General features: G+C 41.2%; 2 protein-coding genes across 2 annotated transcripts in view; one reads left to right on the forward strand and one right to left on the reverse strand.

The window, feature by feature from the left end:
- SYN2 (synapsin II) overlaps window positions 1–27,866 on the forward strand; it is a 174,719-nt gene that overhangs the window by 83,812 nt on the left and 63,041 nt on the right. The window contains exon 5 of the mRNA XM_062620632.1: window positions 1,833–1,922. Within this exon, the coding sequence (XP_062476616.1) occupies window positions 1,833–1,922 (90 nt within the window). The remainder of the gene's footprint in view (window positions 1–1,832; window positions 1,923–27,866) is intronic.
- Window positions 7,167–27,588, reverse strand: TIMP4 (TIMP metallopeptidase inhibitor 4). Its single transcript, XM_062620762.1, is given in 6 exon segments — window positions 7,167–8,354; window positions 8,527–8,651; window positions 9,348–9,462; window positions 11,976–12,073; window positions 27,332–27,491; window positions 27,493–27,588. Coding segments are annotated over 6 exon segments (792 nt in total). The 3' UTR covers window positions 7,167–8,156.

Genomic DNA, 27,866 nt, shown 5'->3' on the forward strand with positions numbered 1-27,866 from the left:
ATAAACCTTGCCGTGTTATTCCTCTCTTCTCCATCAGGAAATTTAAACCTGCTTTTCTTCCATGCTCTTTAATAGCTTATTTGCTAATTGGGAGTGTACTTTAGCATGATACACATGTACTCTCTGTGGTCGACATGATTTTAAGGAAACAAATACTTGCTAGTATTAATCTCAGTTATCTTGGCTCTCTTGCCTCTTGAGTGAGTACCGCATGACCTATAAGCAGTGTCAGTTTCTTTTGCTTGCTTTCAGTGAAACTGGAAAAGAAAATAAGGAAAGAATCCCAGGAAATGCAATCATCTGACTTATATATTTTTTTTTAAGGTTTTTACGTTTTAAGTAAAGTTTTTTACTTTTTAAGGTAGGCAAATAAATTTATTTTAGCGTAACAATTGTTTGGCAAAATTTATGCATTCAATGGACACTATTTGCTTATGGCATTTTGAATTTGGATCTTGGATAAGAACAGACATAAATAGTAAGTTGTCAGGATTCCTGTTCACAAACCACCTTATTTTGGTAGCTGTGATAATATTTCCTTTGCTTGGGGTTAGTTTTGTACAGCACACTATCCAGCTAGAATTTCTTCAGGCTTTGGTGGAAACTACTCATCATTAAGGTATTTTCCACTGGACTTCAAAATCTAAATATGTGTTTTACCAACCCCGAGTAAACACCACAAAATTGAACAAATTCTCTGCGCCATCTGGAAATATGATGCAAAGCTTTCATCATTTTCTTCCCTTTAGACAGTTTTTGTTCTCCTTGCACTCTCAATTGCATTAGAGTAGGTATGTTATCTAACTAACTGCATTACAGAGTTTCATTGTTCTTTGCTTTTTTCCTGTTTGTAACCAGCAAACCCCACTATTCACACTGTTGTGCTAAGTTGTTTATGTCTCATGTTGGCATCATGACAATGAAACACATCACAGGCATGTACAAGCCAGAGCTTTGGAGGCTTGAAACAATAGTGGTCTTCTGACTGCCAAAGCTGTCTTTGCTCCCTAGAAACCTCACTTGCCAAGCCTGGATCTCAAGAGTGATTTGCTTTTTGAACTGTTACAACAGGAGAGTTGATCTGCTCACTGGAGAGAAAGAGCAGCCCCCAAATGCGTTTCTGTTTAATAAAGAACTCTTTGTCTTGTTGTGCTTAAATCCTGCCTTGCTTTCTGCATTAGGTTCTGACAGTCCAGAGTATAGGTAGACTTGACTATCTTGGAGAAGAAAGACTGAAAGAAACATTAGTAGAAATGGCAATAACATGTAGCTGCTTAAATTACCAGCATCTCTGTTGATTTTGGGGAAGAATAGCCATGGCTAGAGCCTAGGGAATCAAACTTCTCTGCTTTGTCCTTCACCTGACTTGTTCCATATGGTGCGGCTACTGCTTTTCCCTGTGCAAAAGGGTATTTTAGTGTCTGTGAAGTATCAAATACGACCAATTGTCTGATCTTTAGATCAAAGATGATAGAAAATGCAAAATTATAATGATTTTATTACCACAAACATACAGACAGGATATCTGAAAAGCAGTATTCCAGTGTATTTCATTTTCTGCACAAGTGAAGGCTTAACTCATAGAGGCTTTTCTTTGTGGAGCTGTTCAGGAAGCTTGGAGGGTTTGAAAAGGTGTGCGCATGAGAGGGGAGGAGAGAGCAAGTGTTGAACGTTCCTGTGAATTTGCTGGGTTTATGAAACACAGAAGACAAGCAGCAAAATGACAGTACGTTGTGGTTTAAGATGAGATCATTTTGATTGAGTATGAGATCATTTTGGTTGAATGTGGTTTCTTTCCTAAGCTTTTTGTTCTGTTTTGCTTTCTTTTACAGTTTGCCCAGCTGGTGTCTGTCTACAAAACTTTGGGTCCAGAGAAGTTCCCTTTAATTGAGCAAACCTTCTACCCAAATCACAAGGAAATGGTACGTGCAGCCACCAATACTAAATTTGCTTACTTTCACTGTAGAGCAGGAACTGTAAACACACAATTCATTTTCCCCACTTACTGTCTATTTTAAAAGCCATTTGGGAAGCTTTTGGAGGGATGAGGTGGGTGACCACTTGAAAGCATTGTGATGGTTAACTGGAAGATTTTCAGATGTGAAGGTCGTCATTTTCCAGCTGACAAAATTCAGGTCTTAGAGAGCTTAAATACTTACGAAGACATTAAAGAACTTTTAATGTGCAAGAGTTACTTCTATGGTTTGTTTTCAACCTAGTCCTTCATTATATGTCCAAAGTCATTATCTTTGTAGATGATACACGGAGCTGTGTGCCTGTCAGTGCAGAGCTTTGGACTCATCTAAAATCAGGGTGGTTATGCTCTGTGGTCTTCATGTACCTGAGTTGACATTGATTTCCAGTCCTTCACAGGCATAAGTGCATTCATAGAAACAACACTTAGGACCTTTCCTCATGACCTGGCTTATGCTGCAGACATTTTTGGTTTACTTTTCTTATGGTTTCTGATCAGAAATTCTTTCCAGAGTATATTTTCCTAGAGGAAATACTTTGAGCACTGTGAGAAACTGGAGGGAGGCTATTTGCTGATTGAATAGACTAGGAGAGAAGCATCAGTTATTTTTAGACTATAATCTGTTCAGCAAATGTCACACAGCTGTGATTCAAGTACCAGTGCAAGGTCGTGACAAATATGCTAGTTAGCTGTTTATGTAAGGTCCTCAAGCTGTAATTGCTGTGTGTCTGCCTTGGGAATCTGGCTAGCACTTCGTTATCATAGGTGGCATCTAAGATAAGCCTCGGTGACAGCAGCTGACTAAGATTTCTTCTGAAGTCTCCTTCCTCCCACGACTGTCTCATCTTTTGGTGGTAAACACAGTATGGTGCAGTTCCTCTGTTTTTTGATGTAGTGCAAGAGTGTTGGGATGGCTCTTCATACTGCTTCCCCAGTTCTCTCTGGTTTCTTTGGACTGTTGGCTCACAGATGTTTCCACTTCTCCTGTCACATATAACACTTCTGCAAAGAGCTTTCACCACAGTGGTGTGGATTCAGTAAATTCACTACACAGGAGTTTTGTAGAGGCAGATGAGAATGGTGCTGATGTGGAGCATCAGATCTGAATCTTGCCCCAGACATCATCTCAGGGTTTTTTGTTGATGGATTTGTCACAAAAATAGACAGCTTTATAAAATTGATTTGGTTTTGGTTTGTTTGGTTTGGGGTTTCTCTATGCAAAGGAAGTGTTTTATGATTTATTTTGTAACACGTGGAGAAGCAGAACCATGTCTCATATTTTGAAAGATGCTTTTTAAAATGGTGTTAAATTTTATACCTCCCTATTCTCCTAAGAATGCCCAAGGTTAAAGCTGGTGTATCATTTCTTGTACATAATATTGTTCTTTCTTTGTTATTTTATCAGCTATTATTCAGGCTCCCCAGAGACATGGTCATAGCACCAAGCCTGTCAGAGTTCAAGGAGTTTGGGATGATGATCATAGTCAGACAGTTTAGTTTTAGGTGGCCTTGCAAGGAGCAGGGATTTGGACTCAATGATCCTTATGGGTCCTTTCCAGCTTGAGATACTCAGTGGTTCTAGAATCTTACTGAAAAAGCAAGCCTTTTTAATGCAGTGCTAAATTACAGTACATTAAAAACAAAGAAAATATCCTATAACGTGGGAACAAGGATTAATGTGTTAAGCTTTTAATTTTTACATAGTGTCTACCCATGCAATTGCAATCTGCTGTCTGGAGCAACTGAATTCAAATTCAGTAATAGACCACAAACAGGAAATACACGTGTGTGTTTATAAGGCTTACTTTGCTTAAGAGTATAACAACTATTTGAGTGGGTTTCCCCCTCTTCCCCTTGTTCCTCTACATTGCTCATTAATGTCTGAACTGATAAGCTATTTGTCTTTTGTTGGAACTCCTAAATGTTACTATTCTCTACAGCTGAGTATCTTTTCTTACGTATTTCTATATAATGAATGTTAATCTGGAGAAAATAAATGCACTTTGGTGTTGGTTGTGCCATATAGGGTTTACATGGGCTATAGTAGCTGATTGGGATGAAGCTCATTTGGTTTTGCCTTCTAAAGAAATTATTTGGAACTTTATGGAAAAAACAATCGGACAACATGGCACAAGCTCACATTTTATTTGTTCTAGATGGGCTGTAAGATGATCTGGGTATCAAGAGTCTTTTGTTTGATAAGGGTAGATTTAGATGTTAGGAAGTTCTTGCCTGTGAGGGTGCTGAGGCTCTGGTGCCCAGAGAAGCTGTGGCTGCCCCATCCCTGGCAGTGTTCAAGGCCAGGTTGGACACAGGCTTGGAGCAAGCTGCTCTAGTGGAAGGGGTCCCTGCCTGTGGGACTGGATGAGCTTTAAGGTCCCTTCCAACCCGGACCGGTCTGGGATTCTGTGATTCTACGAATTGAAATCACATCATCCTGTTTAAATGTTGCTGGTTTTAACACACAGCTAGCCTCACTTGTGTTTGCTTTGATAGAATTTGATATTTACAGTTTCGAGTCATTTGTTGTAGTCTCTCTTGTGTTTGCTCCTTCCCTTCTTACTCTCCAAACTGTAACCTAGAGCTCTCTCCCTCCCCTCCAGTGCAAACCAGCTGGGGTGGGGGGGAGCAGGGAAAGCTCCAGATCTCTGTGACTTGAGTTTCCAGCTGAGCGTGCCAGAGGTAGGGTTGTGCTTCTGCTCCTTTTGCTTCTGTCATACTGCAGTGATCCTTTGTACCGAGCCGTCAGAGGGCAAGAAAAGGTAAAGAAAGAAAGATGCTGTTCTTTTGTGTAAAAATGGAGCTGCTTTAATGAAACACTTTTTGAAACAGAAACATTCATCTCAGACTGATTATACAAAATGCTGTAAGGCCTTTTGAACTCAGTGCGAGTCGAGTGCTATGTACAGCCTTTCCCTCAGTAATTAGTTCCCTTTATTTCACTACATTCCCACTTCTTACGTTCTCTGTCATGAAAACAAAACAGCTTTTTCAACATAACTGTTGGACAACTTAATGAAAACTTAACTGGAATATTGAGCAAAAGCCAGCAATATTCAGGGTGCTGGTTTTCCAACTGTTCACCTGTGCAGTCTCCCTTCTCTTACCATAAGTCATGTGAGTCATTTTCAAATGAAAATCCAAAGTTGTCCCAGGCTGTATTTCTGCTCTCGCCTTTCATATGGCACGGACACAGTTTCAAGAAGTGAAAATAAAATGCTGTAAAAATAATCCACTGTTGGTAATACATCAATGCCACTACAGTAAAAATCTTGCTAGGGAAATAACATGCTGGGAATGCTGTGTTGTAGGTAATCCTTTTCATAGGCTTTACCACTGCTGAATCTCAGGGAAGGTAAAACCTCATTCTGAGACGGGTTTCTGTAAAGCTTTTAGTGCTGTGTTTACTGATATGAGAAAAAAAAAACAACATCTTTGTACCATCCATTGCAGGAAATTTGGCTAGATGTATGCCCAGACAGAAATCAAAGTGGACGGTTATTACTTTTGACGCATCTCATATGGGATATTTTATGGCAGGTCAAATATAAAATGTTTTTATGGCATACAATTCATAATACAGTTTGTTCATAAATATCAAAGAAAACACGTATTTTTACAAGGAACATGAAGAAGGCAATTCTCAGTCGGATTAGTTGTGTTTAAGTTCTGATCACTATAAAACTGAAACAGAAACAGAACTATGTTGAGTTAAAAAGCAGGAAATATCTGTTTGCTGCACAGTGCTATTCAGAAAACACCATTGCATCAAAATGGATTTGGAAACAAATGCTCCACTGTACATGTGCTGAATAGTAATTAGCCATGCTCTTGATTCAGCCTTTGTATGGTTATTAAACTCTTGCAGGCTTGTCTAGGAGTGCTTTTGGTTTGACATGAGGAAATACAGCCTCATTTTTAAGTCTTCCTGTAAATTAGTAATATAAATGCTCAGCACTGACAGTAAATAGCACTGTCAGTATAGGAGCTGCAAGATCAACTCTTTTTGGGAAGAAATGCAGCCTTTGTATTTCATTTATGTAAGCAGCCATGGTAAGTCTGTGGTCCAAATTAGTGCTGGGTAATTTTTGGTTTGCCTTTAGCAAAGCAGAAAATGAGCTGGGCTTTACTTTTGGCAGGACAGATAGATAGTGTTTTAATTTGGGATTGTAAATTAAAAGAGCAAAAGTGATTTCCAGTAAATAAAAAAGAGAAATATTGACTATTATGGGGTATATATTCCTCAAGGGAATAACGGCATGCCTTCCCATTGACACTGCTCCGTTTGTGCTTCATTGGAGTTGTGTAAGTTTAGCCACCAAAAGAGTAAGAATATTTATTCTCACAAGAGCATTTGAAACCTGTCCTTTAAATAGGGATTCATGCAAGTGTCAAAATAAACATTAGAAACATGAACAGAATATGTCACCAAAATCATTCATACAGTTGGTTTTTAACAAGTGTACACTGTATATCCAATACAGCATAACTCAGGGTGTGAACATGCTGCATTTGATGTCCTGACTACTACTTCATCAAATTTAAGTGCATAGGCCCCTCTAATTCCATTCAAGATGTGCATATCTTCTTTGCAAGTTGAAGTCCCAGGGATTTTATAAGGACCCTAAAGCAAACAGAGTAAGGGACTATTTGGAAAAGCGGACCCTTGAACCAATAGGCAGTAACAGCTCTGATACCTGGTGAGCCCATGGGCTGGAAATGTCACACTGGTTAGCAGGAATTAGCACAGTGTTTAAATAGACCTGATCTAACCAAAGGAGAACAGAACTGCCTAAATTTCCACCTGTTGTTCTGAAGTTGCCTATGAGGAATACATGAGAGTTGTTTCTAGCCAAAACTGGGATGAAGTAAAAGAAACCTAATTGGAGAGAGTAGAATACATCAGAAATGGCAGCTATTGCAGATTCATACCCTGTGTGATGGGTCTCATCCAGTTTATGGAATGAGCAGTTGTATAATTGTCTGAACTTTGGCATTTACTGACAGAATTCCATGAGTTTTACCACTGTGAACTGAATTACTTTTGTAACTTAAGTATGTGTGGGATTAGCTATGAACTACACTAATCGATTCATAAAAGTTAAGACGCTAAAAAGCAAAGTACACTGTAACACTTCTCTAGTTCATGAGTTACTGAATGCTGTATGACAGAGTATGATGGGTATTCGTGAATCATTAATGTAAATTTAATCTATTTGATATGATCGAATAGTTGAGAGCTTAAAAGGAATCACTTGCAGTGTAAGTTATTCAGTATCTATTGCATATGTTTTTTACATGAGTTTCTAAAGCCAAGGCTTTTAACAGTGCTGAAATACAATGATCTAGTCACATATTTAGAGAGGCATTATCAGGTGCTGCAGCTGCTGTGATGCCCCACATGGTTTCTGTAAATATGTGCAGTTTTAGCCTGTTGTTACTTGTGGAGGTTCCATGAAATGCTGAAGCATTAGAACATGTGGCTTTTCTTTCACCAAAATATACCTAGTCCATAGAAATATTGAATTGGGTAAGAGGATTTTGATTATCAAAGCTGTTTCTTAACTTAGTTATCCATGAAATTGTAGATAAAGAAAGCTATGACTTAAGTAATGTACAAAATACAGAGCATAGATTGTTTGAATCAGGAAACTGTTCAACTTGTTTCAATAGATAAGGAGATAGAGGGATTTTTTTAATCTTTTTTTATAACACATTACATATACACTGTACAATAATTCTTTTGTATCAGAAGGCTTCCATACAGAAAAAATAGTTCTATAAAACATTCTGTAGTTCATCAGCAAGATCTGGAATGAAACATGGGGCTGGAATGAAACTCTGTAAGTTAACAGAAATAGGGGACAAAAAATCTGGCAATTCTTTTGTTCTTGTACATTCATATTGGTAAAAGGGAAACTTGTTGTGCCTTAGAGGACACAGAGGCGCATTCTCAGCTTGAGCCTCTCTGTACAAAGCGTAACTTTACAGAGTAGCTACTTCCAGGAGGTTTGTTCCTCATCTTGCGTGAGTGCCAATTCCACAGACTCGTACTTTAGCTGTACAGGACAATTTGTTTTTGTTTCTAAGCAACAGATACATTAGAGGATGGCAGTTCAAAGCTGTGAGCGTGCAGTGTTTGATAGAATTAGCCTCCGAGGCTTTCTAGAAAGTGATGGGTTTAAGGTTCGCTGATGTCAATAAAGTCTTTCTCTGGGGGAGGACCACCTCGGTACCAGCTGCAAGTGCCATCACTTCTCTTGATGCAGGCATAGTGCTTGGCTTGGTGCCCGTACAGCTTTCTTTCTATCAGCCAGTCTGTCCAGAGGCACTCGTTCGGTGCAGTGATGGAACAGGGCACCATGTAGCAGGTCGTAATCTAGACGTGAAATAGGGCATGAAGTCAGCACATTGCAGGTTTCATTTAAACAATATTTATTCTCATGTAATATGGAATAGTTCATGTACAGAATGGTTCCCAGCAGGGAGAGCTGCTGGTGCCTGTGAGGAGGCTCCACTGTTTGTTAGCCAGTGTTCTGTTTTATACTTACTTTGCAGCCACAGCCCATTTGGTATCTCTGATTAAGACTCTTCTTTTGAGACAAGGATAAGTCATCCCATGGTTCAATGTAGTTGCATAAATGGATGAAGACTTTACCATCATTTAAAATTTGGCCTACAGCATGGAAAATGAGAAAAATCAGGCAAGCAAATAAAACTGTTTTCTGAATACTGAAATCAGCTGCAAGAATATCTTATTAAAAAAGCCCCTATATAAGTTATGTAAAACCTATAGGGTATAGAAATCCTATATAAGTTTTTAACTCCACCAAATTGGTCGTGTTTCACAATTTCTTCAAGGAATGTCATTAGACCTGAGAGAACTATTCTGCTGATGGGGCTAAATAAATGTAACAGATTTAAGAATAGATTTCAGAAGATGCTCATAATCTGCCAGCAAGAGCTGGATGCAAATGCAGCAGGAGGTTAAACTAGCTTTCGGGGCTCCCTGGAAAAATCTGTAATTACTTAGAACCCCAGTCTGCATACGTGTGGGCATGTGTTGTCTCATTAAGCACGTCTGCCACTCCTGGGACAAGCACTGCTGTTGGCTTTAAACAGATAAGGATGCCATGCTTCCTATTTACTAATGGCGTGGTTACTGACCTTCCTTTGAAACTGCTTTAAGCTTATTGAAGGATGGAAACCAGGTCAGATCCCAGTGTAACTACAGCTTTACACAACTGTACATTTCATTGTGCTTGTGTTATTTAGAACATAAATATTTTATCACAAGGGCTGGCATATTCTTGCAGTCAATCAGAGCAGTTACTTCTGGCTCTGTGGGTGCGTTAGTTTTGTTACACTTTACCTGTCAAAAGATACTGTTTTTTGTTGTTAGCTTCTAGTTTCACACCGCAGAGGGACGAATCAAAAGGGGTATAGACATACTGGACATCCTTGACCTTTTCAAATCCTTTAAACATCTGAAAACAATCAGACACGGAAAGTCACTAGTGGAAAACAGGAATAAGCAGTTGCAAACAACAGCTGAAAGAAATACACGGTGCATCCCTTCAAGAAAGGTTCTAACATCTGAACTGATATGAGGACATACCAACAACTGGACCTCTTCTCCACACTAAACGAAATGTGTCCATTATTTTTCATTTTTAGAAGGAAATTAGGTCTTATTTTTTTCAAATTATAGGGGTTTTAACTGTGCTTTTTCAGTGGTTTTGATGGATTTTTGCAGCTTTCTCTTCAATTTATTTTCTACTGGCATCCTCCATTTACAGAGTAATGCAGGGGCAGCATTCATCTCCCAAACCATCCTTTGATTCTGTGATCTTAAGCAAGGTGCTGCAGCATCATTTTCCACAGCCAGAATTTTGCCCAATGCAGCCTTCTCAAATAACTGTTGGCAAACGGGACCCAACTCTTGGCATTCCTAGCCTGCAGTGCTAGGGTGGATGGGTTCAGGATCAAAGCCTGTGCAGTGTTCAGGTCACTGCTCCATAACCAGCATTTCCAACTCTGACAAGAATTCTTATATAAGCCATTAGATCAAAACCAATTTACTCGTGCCCAAAAGCAAGAAAGCACCGTAAGATGCTGATCACCCTCAGCATGGCTGTCATCTCCTAAAACGAGCTCACGGAAACCCCAGCACCAGGGTGACATTGTGCTGTGTGCTGACAGCCGCGGCCGTCGGTCACGGGGCTCTTGGGACAGCCGTGTCACTGGAAAATGAAGTTACTTGAGTCCCCTCAAGGGACGTAAATAGTACAGGGCTCTAGAGAATACACTGTAATGTGTTCATTTTTCTGAAGCCTTATTTATGGAGTAAAAAAAGCCAAAGTTTTGTTGTCATTGGACTTCTTATCCAAAAAGATTAGATGTGAATTTGAAGTACTCTAGTAGGAAAAACAAACACACTGAGCCTGCCGTCTTTGAAACTTGCATCCCCTCCTTCTGCTGCACTTCAGTCTACCTTATTGAGGGTGTGGGTGCTACACACGGGTGTCTAGTACACAGTAACTATGACAGTATTGTCTGATTTGAGTTCTCTCTCCATTAGGAAACTTGGGGTTGGGCTACAGTGTATAGTAGAGTGCGGCTTTTCTTTTGGTATCTCATCACTTCATCTAAATTAACTGAAGAGGCATTATGCAGGTAACACAAACTGATTTAGCTATTAAAGACATATATATATTTATATCTCCATAGCAATGTATAATGGGGATCTAGTTAATATTTAATGAGTTTGGTGTTTGTTTTGTTGGTTTTTTTTTAAATCAAAGACTGAGCTATCTCTGCTTTGAACATAGATGTTTGTTAAAGCATTTCTTAAGATGATAATCTTTTGTTTAACTCATAATCCATATTTGATCTTCTCAGCTCCTGCCTCTTCTTGAATCTCTTCTGGCCAGAAGTGAGAAGTTGCAGGGTGGGACTATTAAAACCCATTTGTCTTTAGACTAAACCTGTATGTAATGATGCAGAGCATCTTTTACTAGAAAACAAATCTCTCTGATTTGTCCAGTCCCAGCTACTTGCCTTCTGAAGCTCAGAAGAATTAAGTAGAGCTCTCGTACTGATGCCTGAGTTTTGAACAGGCCTTCACTTAGACAAATTTGGGGGAAGCTCCAAAGCAGGTCCAGTGTATAGATCTGTATCAGAGATTTTGGCATGCTGTCACTGAAGAATGGGAACACAGACTAGACTTCTCAGTCTTTTTTTTTGTGAAGTACAAGGCTATTTGCATTTCTCTAATGTTACTGAAGTATTGCAGAGTAGCAACAGAAGATTCAAGTGCTAATGGAAGGAAAGAGAATTGCTCTGATATGTATATGCTTACCTCTGTAAAGAAACGTTTCAAAACATCCTCAATACTTTAAGAAGACAAAGTGGCAGATGGTGAAGAGACTGGGGGCTTGTTTCAGCAAGGTAGAAAGAACTGGCTTGTGAAAATTACTATAAAACCTTCTCAGAATCTATGGGTGGTAAGCACCCCTGGGAATATTTTGTGATATTCTTGTTTACCATAGGTTCTTCTTGCTAAACCTCCTGTGAGATGATCAACTGATAACAGTTTGAAGGACTGCTTACTTACTGTTTAAACAGGTAGTATTCATAATGATCTGCTAAGGGGTTGCAGTCAATGTCATTACATCTATATATATATATCTATATATAATGTCATACAAATAACATGAAACAATATTTTATGGAAAACTAGAGATAAAACAGCCTGGGAAGCATAAGAAACAAAGCCCAACCAACGAACAAAATCCCCACCAATGCACATCAACAACTTTTAACTGAAAGACATGACCTGTTTCCTGTGTATTCCCAACGCAGGTAGTTCATGATCTGTTTTACATCAGTGAGAGCCAGCTGGAGCCTTTTCCATCTTAAAGCCTTTAAGGACTAGACTATAGTAATATGCATAGGTTATCAGCATTGAACTTCAAAATAGCTTAGTGATTCCATGTACCTTTATTTGTTTGATTTCATACCGGATCATTTTGTGGGTATCAAGAGGATTATCACTGGCAGGAACCACCTTCTCACTGGATATTTTAGCTCGAATCACTGTAATAAAGAAGAAGATTTAAATGCAAATAAGTGTATGCCTGATTTTACAAGCAAAGGCAAAAAATACATTGATAGGTTTTAGCATTGTTTCACACTTCACCTAGAAGTAGATTTTAAGGCTTGAATCCCATAAAATTTTATAAACCATCATCATTACAGTCAGTGAGCAAGGGAAATGACATGGCTGTTGGTGATGGAAGAACTGTTGATCAGTTGAATAGACTTGAAGCTAACCCTCTGAAAGACCATGCCAGGCAAGACGAAAACATCAATTTTGTGCATGAAATCAGAGGACAAGAAGAGAATCTTCTTTCATTCACTTCTCTGAGACTACAGATTTTTAGCACTTTTCTTAACACATCATTAGTTGTGTTGCCCTGTATAAATCAATTAGCCCCTCATTTCCTATTCTTTAACCAAGGAAAGCATGCGACTTCATGGAAGAGGAAATTATTTCTTTTCCAATCTGATTGTTTGAGGCATCTCTCTTGTGTATGCTGTTTTAACATACACCACGACTATTAGGCACAGAGAATGATAGGATTCTAAGAACATGGTATATGGCAAAATGTTCTCTGGGGACTCCTCTCCCCCCAGAGAATTCAGAGTCCTGGTTTTGCTTGATTCTGGATGCCACTGTTCCAGCTCCTCTGCAGATGCAGTACTTGTTGGAACAGGCTGTATCTGCAGGGAGATAGGAATGCTGGCAGAGACGAGCAACCAACAGTCAAACCTCAGACCCCACTTCAACTCTATGTTGAGTTTGCAGTTGGGCAGAGATGGATCTCTGCTAAGACATCTGCATCTGCAGGGACCAGAAGTATCCTTCAGTAGGAGAGCAGCTCTCAGACTCCTGTTTTATTTTGCTTTTATTTTTTATGACGAAAGGGACCATTTCTGTCAAAATTAGTGTGAATCAGCCATGATGCTTCATAGAGTAAGTTCAGTTAGAAGGAGCCTGTGGTAGTCTGGTCCAGCCTCTTGCCCAGCTCAAATCAGGGCTGTGTCCTAGCTGAGTGCGGACTGTCTGTGAGCATGGTGATTCTGCAGCCTCCCTCAGCCCCTGTGCCAGGGTCTGACCACTCTTACAGTGAAATCCTCATACTTCTCATTCCCTGAAAAATGTCTCAGGCTGATGCAGAGGAAAATCTGGCATCTGGCTTTTCCAACCCCCCCCCCCAAACATTTCTTCAATGTGTTGACCACTAAACACCATACCTAAAGGAACAAGAAACACAGTTTGCGGTTTTCCTTACAGCCAAATAGAGGTCAGTCCCACCCAGTGACGGTCAGTTCTCATTTCCTCACTTATTAGCAGACCAAAGTAGATGTAATAATCAACATGCTGCAGATGCCAACAGCTTCAAAGCTTGAGTCCTCTGTCTTTTGGCATGATGCTTCCTCCTCCCAAGCCATTTAAACTCTTTTAAAGAAGCATTTTAGACTTATGGGTTGGATTGGAAGGAAAGAGTTCTTTCAAGTATGAACAGCAAATTCCTCATTTCAAATGGTGAGTGGCAGCATCTCTTTAATTAACAGTACTTCTTAAATATTTGATCTAATTCAGATAAAAAGTGTTGTGGATTGTGTGTACTGTGCTGCTGCAAAGGTCAGATTAGAATCATGTTGGTTTGTTTTGCAATGCTTTCCTTTGCATCCTGACTGCTCTAAAAAGAGGTCCTCTCATTAAAGAGTTCATTCAGTGTAAAAGGTAAGGGCTGAGACAGCAGCTAGGAGCAAGCTCCATTAGTTTCTTAATACCATAACATGGTTTATACGCAGGAAATCTTTTCCTGCCTACTCAATGCAAACATTTGTGGGATAATTAAAGCTGCTTCCCCCCTTGTGTTTAATATTGAAACATTACTCATTTTCATAGTTTTATTAGATTCCGCATGTTAACATCTGAGAGAAACCTTCCAGATGATCAGTGATAGCTCAAAGGGTCTCCACAGAGTTACGCAAGGCTGAAAGTGTAACGTTGGGGGGGTTGTCATTAAGGGATCTTTTACTGGGTATGCAGAAGAAAAGTAAAACTGTTCTATGTTGTGTGCTTTCACTCATTTGTTTGTGTAAGAGAAAGCTTCCAGATGGGGAAGGAAGACCAAACTGAGATTTCTTTCAAAGAAGGGAAAGTTTTATTGTTACAGGATGCCTACATCTTTAGTTAGTTGGGTTTTACTTCTCTGTTCTCCTGAAACCAGACTCAAATGTGCACGGATCTTTTTGGGCCTTTTAATTCTTGGTTTTCTTTTTCTGTGCTCTAATATTTTTTTGCAATCAGTGTCGTCTCGCTGTCTCCTGAAACCTCTTATTCATGTGGTTGCTTCTGTTTTTAACCACAAGCACTTCCTGATGCAGCATTCCTGGGCCCCACCATCTCCCTCACTCCACTCGTGGTTCAGATGGTGGTTATAGCTTAGAATTCCTCCTCGTCTGCACTTCTTTTCAAGACATAGTTCCAAGTATGCCATGACTTGGCTTCTCCTCTGTTCGACTGAGAACAACCTGTGGTTGTTTATTGTAATAATGTCATTTTATCTTGGACTGTTATTGGTTCCTTATGAGAAATTTGCATGTATGAAATACATCTGCGTGGTCTGCATGTTCTAATGTCAGTCATTCAGTCTGCTGCAGATTTGTTCTGCCTTAAAAATATGTATGGTTTTCCAAAAGACATAGTATTTGACTCCAGGATTCCAGTGGTGGGACGCTGTGTTTCTGCTGAGCTCCTATTTTAACTCACGGTACTTTCCTACAGTGTAAACCTTCCTCCCCACCGTGGAGCTGAAGGTTGTCTCAGGTGACTGAAGTGGAAGGAGGTTGATGTGATGGAAGCCACACAGGGCTTGGGCAGAGCCTCAGAGCCTTACTCACGCTGCAGCTCTTGGCTCCCATGAGCTATGCTGAATCCGTAGTGGCAACTTGCCGCCTCTGAGCAGCAACATCCTTCCAGCAGGCGTCTGTGTTTCAGCTGTAGCCTCCAGGTTACTTCAGGCTCCGTTAGCTATCTAGCTACCTGAGCAGAAATTTAATCTTCACTGCTTTTAAGTGGTCTTTGTCTCAAGAAATCAGGGAATTTTATAAGCCTTATAATCAGCATCATCTTTGCTACAAATGAGACTTCAAAAACTACGTTGACAGGAAGAGAAAGGTGTAAGTTACTAAAAGGTTATGAACAAGGTTGTAATAATGGCTCATGTGGCTATTATTTTTTTCTTACACTTATTGTCTCGCTTTAGCCCTTACATTTAATTACCTAAAACATGAGGAGTGTTTTTTGAGCACTTACTTCTACCTGTCTCTTTAATGCCTGACACTTTGATCAAGGTGTTGCCAGACACTATTGCTCTTGTAGGGAAAAGGAACAAGTGGCACAAGGAGAGGGATCTAAATCAAAGCGTAAGGTCATGTGGTGGATGGGTTGAGGACAGCATCCTTATTATTTATGGGAACAACAGAAGAAAGCAAAAATAGGTGTGCAAAAATAGAAAACCCAAGTGTTTTTCTGAAATTACTATCAGAGTATGCAGGGTGAAATAGAGCTATGGGCACATAATATGTCTCTATGTCATTTTGAAAACCCCTGTATTCAAATGAACTTTTATCTATAAAAATAGGTCCTTTTAGCAGAATGAAAACATTCACATGCACAAGATGCAGCTGTTTCTGCTTAGCCTTCTGCTCAAGGATTACTTAAAACTTCTGCCTGCGTCTCTGTCTATCAGAACTTCTTTGGGTTAAGGGAAATATATGCACAGGAACAAGTGCAGGAGCCCCATCCACAGAGATGTTGAGTTTATTCAGAACCTGATGTTTCAGTTCAAAAATTCTTCTTGTCCAAAAGCCATGTGGATTTTCTGGGGGGAGGAGGGTTTCTTGGGGGGGGGTATTATCAAAAGCTTATATAGACTTTTTCTCAAAAGGGGTTAGCGAAAGGTCTGCTTTCGGGATTTGGCCTCATTGCAGACACTTCTGGGAGATCCAGCACTATTTTCTATAACCAAAGGAAGTAAATACCAGTGCATGCAGAAGTTGCCTCTGTTCCTACACTCGAGCCGTTCTGCTGCTCTGGCCATAGGCTCCTGAAACCATGGTTGGAATGTGACGGAGGCTGTAGTGCATCTCATATGCTCGCTGAAAGTCTTTATGGAAAGAACATCAGGAGAACAGAGCCCAAGTTGTTCGTTCGGAGCTGTAAAGGTGAAGTTTCTAGATCCAGCACAGGAAGTAATTGCACAGTAAAGCAGGAGACAACTGCAGTGAAGCTGGGCTCTGCGGGCCACCCAGGGGTGCTCTGCGAGTGGCCTTTCCCGTGCTGTGGTGACAGGCTTGTGTGACTGCTGGGTGCCCACTTTATCCTTCAGTCTACAATCTCCATCCTTCAGTCTGAAGAGAGGAGAGGGGAAGGACTTCTAAAACAGGTGTCAAACTGTCTGTATGCTCTTTTTGCAGCCCTCACTATGAAATGGGAATCATCTCCCTTCTTAGCTGCATGTCTCACTGGTGCTAATACAGCTTCACGCCATCTGATGAACAGATGCCTGTTTCTAAAAGCATTTAAATTAACTATAAAAGGCTTAATTAATTTTATGTGCTTTGATTTATTTTGCAGTATCATAAGGGAAGCTTCCAGAATTGATCAACTAATCAGTGACATAGTACTGATGACTGTCATTTGAATATTGGGCTAAATTACTTTGCAATAACTAGAGACTGCAGGACAGTGCTGGTAGTGCCACAGGTTACAGTACAGCCAGGACAAAACCCAGTCAAGAGTTGCACTGTCTTCAGAGTGTTCGCCTATAGAATTAAGAATGGGCTTTATTAACACCCTGTCACTGCTCCTCTATCAGTGATCAGTGCAATCCAGGACCATCCCCTCCTTGTAGGATACAAGTGCTAAAACATTTTGTATTCTGTAAAAGAATGGGGGCAAGTTGGCCAAAAGAAGACAAAAGTTACTGATTGATTGACATGAACACAATGTTTTAAAATGTTTAATTACCTGCCTAATGTGCAGCTTTACATACACTGATATTTTTAAAGCAGATTGTTTTGGAAACTTAGAAATAACTTAAGAGAATGGAGAGATTTTCCTTACATTGTATTGCAGTATTTGATTTGTATCCAAATGAAATGCCATCTGGGTTAGTTGAAACCTCTGAAAAGAGAGGTGGGAAATGCAGCACATGTGTCTGTAGCATAGACATGCTAGTCACTAAGTAAGAGAACACGTGTGTCCATTGATGTGGGACGTAGTTGTGGAAATCTTTGCCTGTGTTACATGCGTTGCTTGGAGCAGGAATGGCATCTGCTGCTTTTCAATGAAACAAAGTAATGAGTAATAGTATCAAGTGCCAGTACCAGGAGAATTATGTTATGGCTTAATAAGCTGCCCTTAACCTGAAATGTTTAAGGCCTTTTGAAAGCACGTCCTTTAACAGCAAATCCCCTGGTTTCTCTGTTCATGCTGAACCATTTGCCAACTGCAGGCTCATAAAAATGCCATTTTTTATCCCATTCCCACTTACAATTTTCTTCATTTTTCTCTGCTCTGAGTCCAAAAAAAGCTCTGCTAGTGCTGTAACTCCATTTCACAGATTCTGAGTTGAAATGACCTGTACTGCATGCAGAAAGGTCTGTACTCTGTCTTCAAAACCTAATTTTCTGTTCATTGCTACAGTTACTTGATTTTCCACTGGGAGGCATGTAAATCTTTATCTTTATTCAGGATAACTAATCAGAGTTAAACTCAGAGGCAGCTTGCACTTAGCAAATTGACTCAGATTTATTTGTGATCTTTCAGAATCTGGCTGTTAGGAATTTACTGCAAGGGCTTCATCTTCTGTTTGTTATTGGACTACTTTTAACTTCTTTAAAGAAGAATTTGGCATCCATGTGTTTTAGGCTCTGTTCTTTTAATTCAAAACATGCCTGTTTCATTCTGCTCCTCTATTTATATGGATATGCTTTTATAGTTTACAACAGTCGTGATTCTTTCTATGGCATCATCTAGAGAGCACTTCTGCCATGGGTGTCCACATGCTTTACCATCAGTTGGTTTTGCTGTGTTTGAGGGTTTTTTTTAATCAAAGTTTGCTGGCCAGCATCATCACCCCAGTAGGATTTATGTATTTTTTTTATAGGATTCATGTATTTTTTTGATAGGATTCATGTATTTTTTTGATAGGATTCATGTATTTTTTTGATAGGATTCATGTATTTTTTTGATAGGATTCATGTATTTTTCTCTTCTTCTACAGCAGATCTTGGAGGGAGGAGGTAGGTTGGAAGTTGAGTCTAGGGGCTGCATGAAAACTGATGCATTAAGTCAGAATGGACAAAGATCAAAGTCAGCAAAGATGACTGCTCGGTCCCCGTGGGAGTGCTGACAAACAACTGACGCCAACACCAGCTTGGTGATGAGACAGATCTAACAATACACTGCTTTGAGGATAAATCTGGCACATCTGGCCCATGTCTGATGTTGTCACAGCTATCCAGTGCACTTGTCCACACAGTTCTTGCTTTTGATGCTTACAACATGCAGGAGAATGCAACCATTCTTTTGTGGTGTTGATTTCTGAATCCTTATGCAAAGCTTTTAATTGTTTCAGTCTTCAGTAGAGAGAGAGATGATTACTTCAGGCTATCTGCTGAGGTGCTAGATCATACTTACTCTTCTGGCAGTGGAAACCTAACAGTTTTCTCTTTCGAGAGCCGAGCAAGGTGTGACTGAATGCTTTAAACAGCTGAAAAAGAGCCAGTGTGTTCAGCAAACAGCTCATCTATCGATTCTCCTTTCAACAAGACAGATCAGCAAACAGTAGTTTCATTTCCAGTCTCTAACCCAACTCAGATGTTCGAAGCTGCTCTACTAGTTCAATTTTAGATATAAACGGAATGTACCAGGAGCAAAGCTGGCCCAGTACTGAGGGGATCTGAAAAACTCTTTTCCTCTGTGTTTGCAGGATGGATTTCTGATCTGTAAGTCTACACATTGTTAATATTCACTCTGCCTCCACAGCTCCTAGACCCAAAGTCAAGGAATCTTTAGTTCAAAAGATGTTTATGCCAGCTAGGATCTGAAGGCGCTTTCATGTTGCAGAAGAGCATAACTTTAACAATAGTAGGCTTTTTTCCTTTCTTCTATGGAAAGCAGTGTATGGAAGAGTATTGCCTAGTCCTGGTGGTGCTTCCAGCATGAGAAGGGTAAGTGTGGTGACCTAACAATCACATCTGTAACTGTGTTAGGAGAGAAGTAAGGAGATAGAGCCACATATTGGACATTGAAGTGATAGGTCCCACATACATTGGAAAAGGTTTTGTGTGTCAATCAGTATGGGTCCCTCTACCAACTGATCCTAGCCACTAGTCTCTAGTTGTAGACAACAGCAGTGAAACACCTTTCTTTTTGAGATGATAAGTGGGGATATTTCATCATTCATTTCGTCATTCATCATTCATCAACCCAAAATAGAAAACTAGGAGAGAAATAAGGAGATAGAGCCACGTATTGGACATTGAAGGGATAGGTCCCAAATACATTGGAAAAGGTTTTGTGTGTCGATCAGTATGGGTCCCTCTACCAACTGATCCTAGCCACTAGTCTTTAGTTATAGACAACAGCAGTGAAACACCTTTCTTTGTGACATGGTAAGTGGGGACATTTCATCATTCATTATTCATGGCATCTTTATTGAGAATTACTGCAATTACTCACTGTCCCAAAAAACCCAGCAATGCTTCTGAAGTCAATAAAGCAGATACCAAGGATTATGTTACTACCATTTCATACGGATATTAGTTTGCATGGTACTGTTGTTCAATGTAAATGCTTTGTAGAATTCAGTTACTCTTTCGTGTTTTGGTAACACAAAACTGCATTACCAAACTGCAGCCAAAATGCATTTCCATCTGATGCTTTCAGAACGTAGGAGGCCTACGCTTAAGCTCATTAGGGCTCTCAGGTAGGTCAGGATTTTGTGACTCTCTGTGTGTTTTTGGCTCGGGATCCAAAAATTCCTTGTATTGAAGGCAGGAGTTGATGGAGTTTGGCTTCCCAGTTAAACCAGAGGATTATGTGGTTCTATTTCCTATTAATTAGGAGAGTAGATTCAATTTATGAGAGTGAGAGTTTAAGATCTAGTTTTTACAGACTTCCAGACAGAGGAGGGGAGTGTGTTTTTAACAGATAAACTTAAATGTAACCTTAAAAATAGCCTGATTTCCTAATGTTGTTCAAGGTCAGTTTTATTTTCCTGCGCTGTTTTTACAGCTGCTGCTCATGTTACCAGAAATACTTTGCAAGCCTCAATACCACATCATTTGACTGGTAATCAACATCTGCCTAATTTCAGCTGAAGAATAACACTCTCTTTATACTCCAAAGCCTGTAGAGCAACATACATAATGTTATTGTAGATTTCCATTCATAGCTGCATGCCCCTTCCTCCGTGCAGAAGAAACACCGCATTATTGAGATATGTTTTAATGAAGAAGTTAGGGATTAAGGTTGGTGAATTAATAGGATTAAGAGTTTGGCAGTCTTTCATCTTCTATTATTTATTTATATTTTAATCTTTGTCTCTAATCTTGAATTGTGTTTTCCCCCCAGTGTGTGTATAGAATATTGGGCTTGAGTTTCTGAGCATTACAATGCATGCTTTTCAATAGAAGTCCCCCAGTTCCTGAATTTCCTTATCCTGCATTTACAGCATATTCAGCAATGAGTCAGTGTTACTGAGGTACTCCTAAATCAGCATAATTCTTCTGCGATTTCATGTTTCTACACCATGCTCAGCTCTGGTTTTTCCATGAAAGCTACGTTACTCTGCGGTTGTCAGCCGTGCTCTAATTGACAGGAGGGTCGTGCTCAGTGGATTTGGCTCCGTAGAATCCTGTCCGGTTGTTCAGTTTCATGATGCCACCTCATTTTACAGCTTTGAAGCTGTTGGGAACACTGCCATGAAGAAATCCAGTGAGCAAAGGGAAGGAGAGTGACTGTTTTTACAGAGAGAGCCCTGTTTTCATGCTTGTATGGCAGGGTTCTAAGAGCAGTAATTTGCAGGAGATGGGAAATTACTTCTTAGGCTTCCATGTTATTGGCAATGCCAGTCTAGTCTTGAATTCAGAACTGACAAGTAAGTTAGGAAGCTAACTAGACATGGGATTCTGAAGTAAGTTCTCAAAATGCTTGCTTCTGTCTCCAAACCTCGAGCCGATGTAGGGTTATTTGTAGGTCTAATTCAGGTAATACTTCCTCCTCCTAAAGAGGAAATTGGTCTTTATCCTAGAAAGCTGTTTCACCAAGAGTTTGCCAAGTGTTAGCTGCAAACAGAAGGACTCATACTGCTATTCCCATAGCAGCACTAAAGCTATTCACCGAGAGTGAATAGTGAGGTGCTCTATTGAACATTCAGCAAAGACTAGGACGAATACGTGCAGTTGTAAGTAGTGATTAACAGCACCGTATCTCTGCAGTCACTGCAGGCAGTTTGGGGGTTTTTGGATGGCATCTAGAAGTCAGGCTCTGATGCCACGAATGTGTATGTACCACAGTTGTAACTGTGTTGTAAGAGGCAGTTTGTACCAGGGATGGGCCTTTCCAGGGTTGCGGGTACTGTATTAAGAGCTTCACTGAAGTGCATCAGTAGCTACTTCAAATTAGATAACTCCCGAGGGTTCATATTGTCTAGGGGGTTTAAATTTCATTGTGAATACTATAGATGTATATAAAAGTATACATCAGAGACAAGTGAAAAATGTCACTATGTGTTTCTTTCGTACTTGGAGAAGTAAGGAAAACTATCCCCTTCTCTGTAACTGACTTCGGCAGGGTGTTGTCCAGCCAAAATAGGTGAACGGTAGGTTTGGTATCTCCATCATTTATGAGTCTGTTGAAGTGTGTGTTAACAGTAAAATGTCTATTTCTCAATAATTTTTATTAATGAACTTAGTCCTATAACAAAAAGTGGCCATAGGAAGGGTGCGACTGTTTCTGATCCCTACATCCCAGCACTGCTCTCTGAACATCGTGGGGCTCAGCTGGGCACAGGACTGAATTCAGCTTTTCTCAGCCACTTGCTGAGGACGTGAGGCTGAGAGGATTGTTCGCTTTCAGCACCTCTGCATTAAACCTACCAAACAGGAATCACATCGCTTTTGAGTGTAGTATAATTTCTAGCTGGTTTTAAGAGGATTCACTGGTTAATATAGTCAGGGCTCTGAAAATACTGCTCTGGCAGCATGCTCTGTCAATGGCACTAATATCTTGCCGGGTTGCTTGGAGCAAGCTGCTCTAGTGGAAGGTGTCCCTGCCCATGGCAGGGGTTGGAAGTGGCTGAGCTTTAAGGTCCCTTCCAACCCAAACCAGTCTGGGATTCTATGATTATCTATGGTAATAGAGTCTCACAGCTTCTTTCTCGTAATTATTTGTGCAAGAAGGATGCTCAGGTGCAGTGCTGTTGTTGTTTGAGAGAGAATAGGAACAGCAAAAGTCCAGTGCATTATTGCTATAATGGAAGTCACAACTCTTGGAACAGAAACTCGGCTTTCATTTTGGGGGAATGGGACCCCTGAGAAATGATAGCTGTGTAATTCCTTTCATTGGTGACAAGCTACTTCAGGACTAACCTATGCGTTGTTGTCACCGATTGCTCACTCTAGAGGAAGGACCTTGCTAGGAAGCCTCCCTTTGGCAAGACAATAATGTAAATGCAGATCATATGCCAAGTGCTTTAACCTTTCTGTGCTATGGAGGAGAGTCTAAAAGACTGTAGGCAACTCTGTGCTATAAGCTAGGTGACCCCAGGTCTGTTAGTGGGGTCTGTGACCTAGGATGTGCCACGCTCTGCCTGCTCCCTCAAGCATGGCCTTCAGGAGTCAGGAGGTGTTGGGGCACTGCTGACACCCCCCCCCCTTGAAGATGAAGGTCTGCATTCCTGTCTGTAATGGTCTTCTGGTCCATGGTGTGGTTACAGCTGTGTGAATGCTCTACTCCCAACCACGTGAAGATTCATTACAGAGCTGCTTCATTTTGTGTCAAAACCCCCACTGCAGGTGCTCATCAGCTTGAACATGCAGGTGTCCTATCTGCATAATCACACTGCTCACAGCAAGTAGTCTCTCTGAGATTAACAATATGGTGAGTGCCTGCAACGTAATACAGTAAAAATGAAACAGAAAAGTCTACTCTCGTGTCCCTGTTCACCTTCTCTCACCTAACTTGGAAGAAACACTGTCTGCATTTCTGATACGTTTTCCAACGCTGATTTTTCCCATCAGGGCAGTTACTTCCCTCTCTAATAATGTACAAATTAATCCACTCCAGTACAAAACTAGATATTATGATGCAGAGAGGCAAAACTGGGGGACACTGAGCAGTGGAATTTTTATTAGGAAATGCAGTAATAAAGACATAGTGTATTGTAATTTTATCCTGGGGGAGCTGACTTTGCAAATTTAATTCTGGTGTGCTTAAATATGATTTTTACTGTTCTTTTTATATGTGATTAAAACCCGATTTATCATCTCGCACATCTTTACAATGCCTGATCTCAGTGATTTTAACAGGCTGAAAATGCTGCCAAGCTCCAGCTGTAAAGCTTCCCTCATACTTGAAATGTGCCACCCTTCTCCAAAGCTATAGAACTGTGCTCTGAAGCTATATTATATACTGATTTGTACTCGAGGTCTTTCAGTTCTGTTGGAATGTGGTGCCCAGTATTCAAGAAAAATACCATTTTTATATAGATGTTTAAGAAGAAACAACAGTAAGACAGTTTAAATCAGAAAGAACACATCTGACTTGAAAGGGAGGGTACTGGTGTTATATATCTAAGAAATGCAAAGTGCTTACACGTTCATCCTGCTGTCCAAAATATAACCTTGCTTATGCCTAAGGGGGAAAGCCAGCATGATTTAAAAGTGTCCAACTTTGGAAAGGAATTGGTCCTCTCTTCAGTTACCATTTCTCTCTCCAGATTGTCTAATTTGATGTGAAGGTTGGTTTGGGTTAGTATAGGAAGACTGAAGTCAGTGGTAAAAGGGAAATCTGGTATCTCAACACTACCTGATAAACTCAATTGCATCCATGGTTCTCTCCAAAAAGAGCCATTATCAGAGGAATTTTCTTTCATTGGCTTGACACTATGGTGCCTTGCTACTGGATTTGAAACCTTAACCAGCATGTCCTCACCACGTTTCATTGCAGTATGGAGAAGGCCTCCTGGATGCTTCAGGGGCACAGGGCTCAGCACTGGCAATGAGCAGTGCAGTGCATGGAATTGCAGTGTCACAAACCTGCCAGCTCCATGCCCAGTGAAAGTCCTCTTGAGAAATATGGGTGTTCTTTGGGGTTTGGAGGCATTCAGCACCTTTTAGGAGGGCCTGGGCACCAGTTAGAAGAACACAAGAGGGATAACAGGTGTGTATCTTCATGGTGCCAGGCACTTCCTTCAAATGAGGATTGGCCTCTCTGTGAAGTTTAAGGCTACTGAGAAGTTCAGATTTGTACAAATTCACACCCTGGTACAGCTAAGTGGGCAGATGAACTCACAAACTCGGATAGATGGCAGGACTGCCATGGCACTCCTGACTTACTGCCCATCATTACATACCCATCCTTGCAGTGTTAACAGCCATGTAACACCTGCGGGGCTCTTCACTTATTCCTTATTTAGGTTCAGCAGGACCAGCAGCTCTCTTTTACTCTAGGTCTGTCGAAAGCCTGTTACTTCTATCAAGTTACTCAGGTTGTGTGGGTGTTTAGAAAGAGAACAGAGCCACAAAACCCTCCTGGCAGTAAAAGCCAAGGTATCACAGCATTAATCACAGGAACAAAAAAAGTGAGAAGAGCTTGTCCTTGACTTAAATTACTTTATCAGCTTGTTGTTTTTCTCATATAAATGCTAAGCTTGCTGAGTGGCTTCACACATTCAGTTAATGGCTAAAGTAGTGTCTAATGACTCAGCCCCTTCCACCTCCATTTTCACTCCACCCAAATGACAAGTGATCAAAGGAAATGTAAAATGGTAGAGAGTGAACTGAGAAATAATGCAGTGACCCAAGTGTGTGCTTTGGGTTTGTCTCAGCTTTTATTTTGCTGTGGAAGTTAGAGGCATCTCATGGTTTCTTTCTTCTAAAGGAGATGTGCTGGATGTTCTGTGAGGAAATACTTGAATGTGTTTGTGGGTAAATGGATGGATGGATGGATGGATGGATGAATTCAATCACTGAAAAAACAGAAGAGTCTCAGCAAACAGCTGGATTAACACTCGACTCCCATAGATCTTGGTAGCTGAAGAGCTGTCCCTTTGTTTAACCTTTTGGAAGTATGAAAGTGTTGAAATGGGAGTACGGATTTTCAGTTTAATCTTTAATCTTATTACATCTTAAACACCCACCCCCCCACCCCTCCAAATATCTTTCAATATGGTGCTATGGAGGAGAGGTTTCAGTTATGCTGCAGCACAGGATGCTTACTGGCACAGTGTGAGCTTCCCAGTCCCTCTTCAGAACCAGGTGGCTTCAGACCCACTATGCATCAAACAGCAGAGGCCCAGCCCCAGTTCCCAGGGGATGGTGCTGCCCCTTCCCATGGGCAGCCCCAGCCTGCAGCCTGCTCCCACACATGGCATCTAAACCCACGGCTGCAGGCAGCAGGCTGGAGGAGCCACCTCTGGCACCCTGGTTAGGAGGGATTCCTCTTACACGGGGCACATAGCTCCACTGGTCTTCCACAGATCCTTTAAAGTGACTTTGTTTATGGAAGATGGTGTTGCCACAGGAAAGCAAATAATTCACCCTTAAACACTTTAGGGCAGGTTTTATGCATATGAATGTATAAAACCATGTATGCACATATTTATATGAAAGGATACCTACATGTCTCTGACATTTTATAATATATAGAAATACTGTTTTAAAGTGACAGATATTAAACAAAGGGATCCTTGATATGAATGTTCCGTAGCCAAAAGGAGCAGTTTACTTAAACAGGAACATTTATAGACGTGAGAGCTTGGGCATCAAGTCCAAATACAAAGCAGTTGTGTTTTACGAGCTTCAGTATTTAGATATGAAAGCCTATAGCTGCCATTTGTAAAATGAATCTAAGACTAGAATAAATCTTACTATCTGCCATAGGAATGGCCAGAATAACTTTCCTGAGGAAGATGCCTCAGAATGAGCATTTTGAGTTTCCTCTATATTGTGATTTATTTTTTTTTTTGTTTGGGAAAATCTCTACAATAAGTCTAAAAGCCATCACTTTCTGATGTCCAGGAATGCAGCAGAGGAATATGGCTCAATGTGCACATACAGAGTTAAGCTCCTGGTCGCACAAGTTCTGTTTTCTGTCCCACCTTAAACAAGCCCAAGTTTGTAATGCTTGGTGGAGGTAACTCCATGGAAAACACTGCTTAACACGAGCAAATTAAAACCCAATTTAACTGATGGCCACAAACAGAGCTCAGAGTCGGTCATGGCCACAAAGATTTTGTGTCAGGGTATAAAAGCCATTAATCAGTATGCAGAAAGTACTGCCTGCCCATAGAGATGCTAATTTTGTGACACTTTGGAAACTCATGTTCTACATTTACTGGCCACACTAGACGGAAGCTAAACCAGCCTTAGCTTGAGCTGGGAAATCAAAGGACTGCAAAATGACACATTTTCTTATCCCTAATTTTGAGATCTTGAGTTTCTTTCTGTGAGTTGCTTCCCAACCCCAGTGCAGAGTGAGTATCATGAGACACAGTTGTCCTAACGATGGGAAGTTGCATTCGTACAGCGGTGCTGCTGCCAGTTTGGCTGTAGAGAATAAAGAGCCCATCACTGTCCTGCTCAAGTATTAGAAAATGACAAAGTAATCCAGGAGCCGATTAAAGCAGTTGGGGTGGAGCAGAACAGAGACCGAGTGTTTCAATACGTAGCACCGGGGGCTGTTATTTTATGTCCTGGGGATGCCGTCCTCCCGATTTGTTAGTAAAACACCCCTATGCATGGTTTATACATAGCGAGCATTTAGCGGCTCTAGTAACTACGGGTGCTGTTAACAGCAGCCATGTGAAAGTCCAGGTGTTCCCCCTGCCTGCTCCACGTTAGGACGCAGTAGAGAAGCAGTTCTGGTTCAGAGTAAGAAGTCACTAACTAATGCAGCCGTTTCGGCCGGTTGTGGCCGTGCTTCCCCGCATCGCATCGCACCGCCCTCAGCCACAGCCCCGCGCTCCCGGCGCCGCTCGCACTCACCCAGGGCCGCGTCGCAGATGAGGTGCTGGGGATGCGCGGGCGCGCAACTGCAGGCCCCAGCCAGCAGCGCCGTGCGCGCCGGCAGCAGCAGCAGCAGCAGCGCGGGCAGCGGCCCCAGCGCGGCGGCTGCGCGGCTCATGACGCCTGGAGCGGAGCGGGTCGGGTCCGGTCCCGGCCGGCAGCGAGCGGCGCAGCGGGCTCGGGGATCCCTCTAACGCCGGCTCTGTGCTGTGCACTGACTTCTGCTTCCCTGACATAGGACCCTCGTATTTATGGCCCCGACACTGACTCCTAACCCCGCCTTCCTTCAAGGCAAAAGCACATCATTGGCGAAAGTTGCTGCCCCGGAGGAGAGGTTACCTTCGGGAGCACTGCAGCGCTGCTGGTACCGGTTAGGGGAGCTCGTCGTGACCAACCGCCTTCACAAAACCATCTTTGATGAGTCTCTCAAGCGGATTTTTCGATCTGAGCAGATGAAAGATTTTCTCATCCTCCGGTAAATCTCCTTCCCGTTTGAATTCCAAGCCTGCTCCTG

Source organism: Pezoporus occidentalis, unplaced genomic scaffold (assembly GCF_034315485.1).
Source record: "Pezoporus occidentalis ecotype Australia unplaced genomic scaffold, CSIRO_AGI_Poc_V1 ctg106, whole genome shotgun sequence".
Taxonomy (NCBI): domain Eukaryota; kingdom Metazoa; phylum Chordata; class Aves; order Psittaciformes; family Psittacidae; genus Pezoporus; species Pezoporus occidentalis.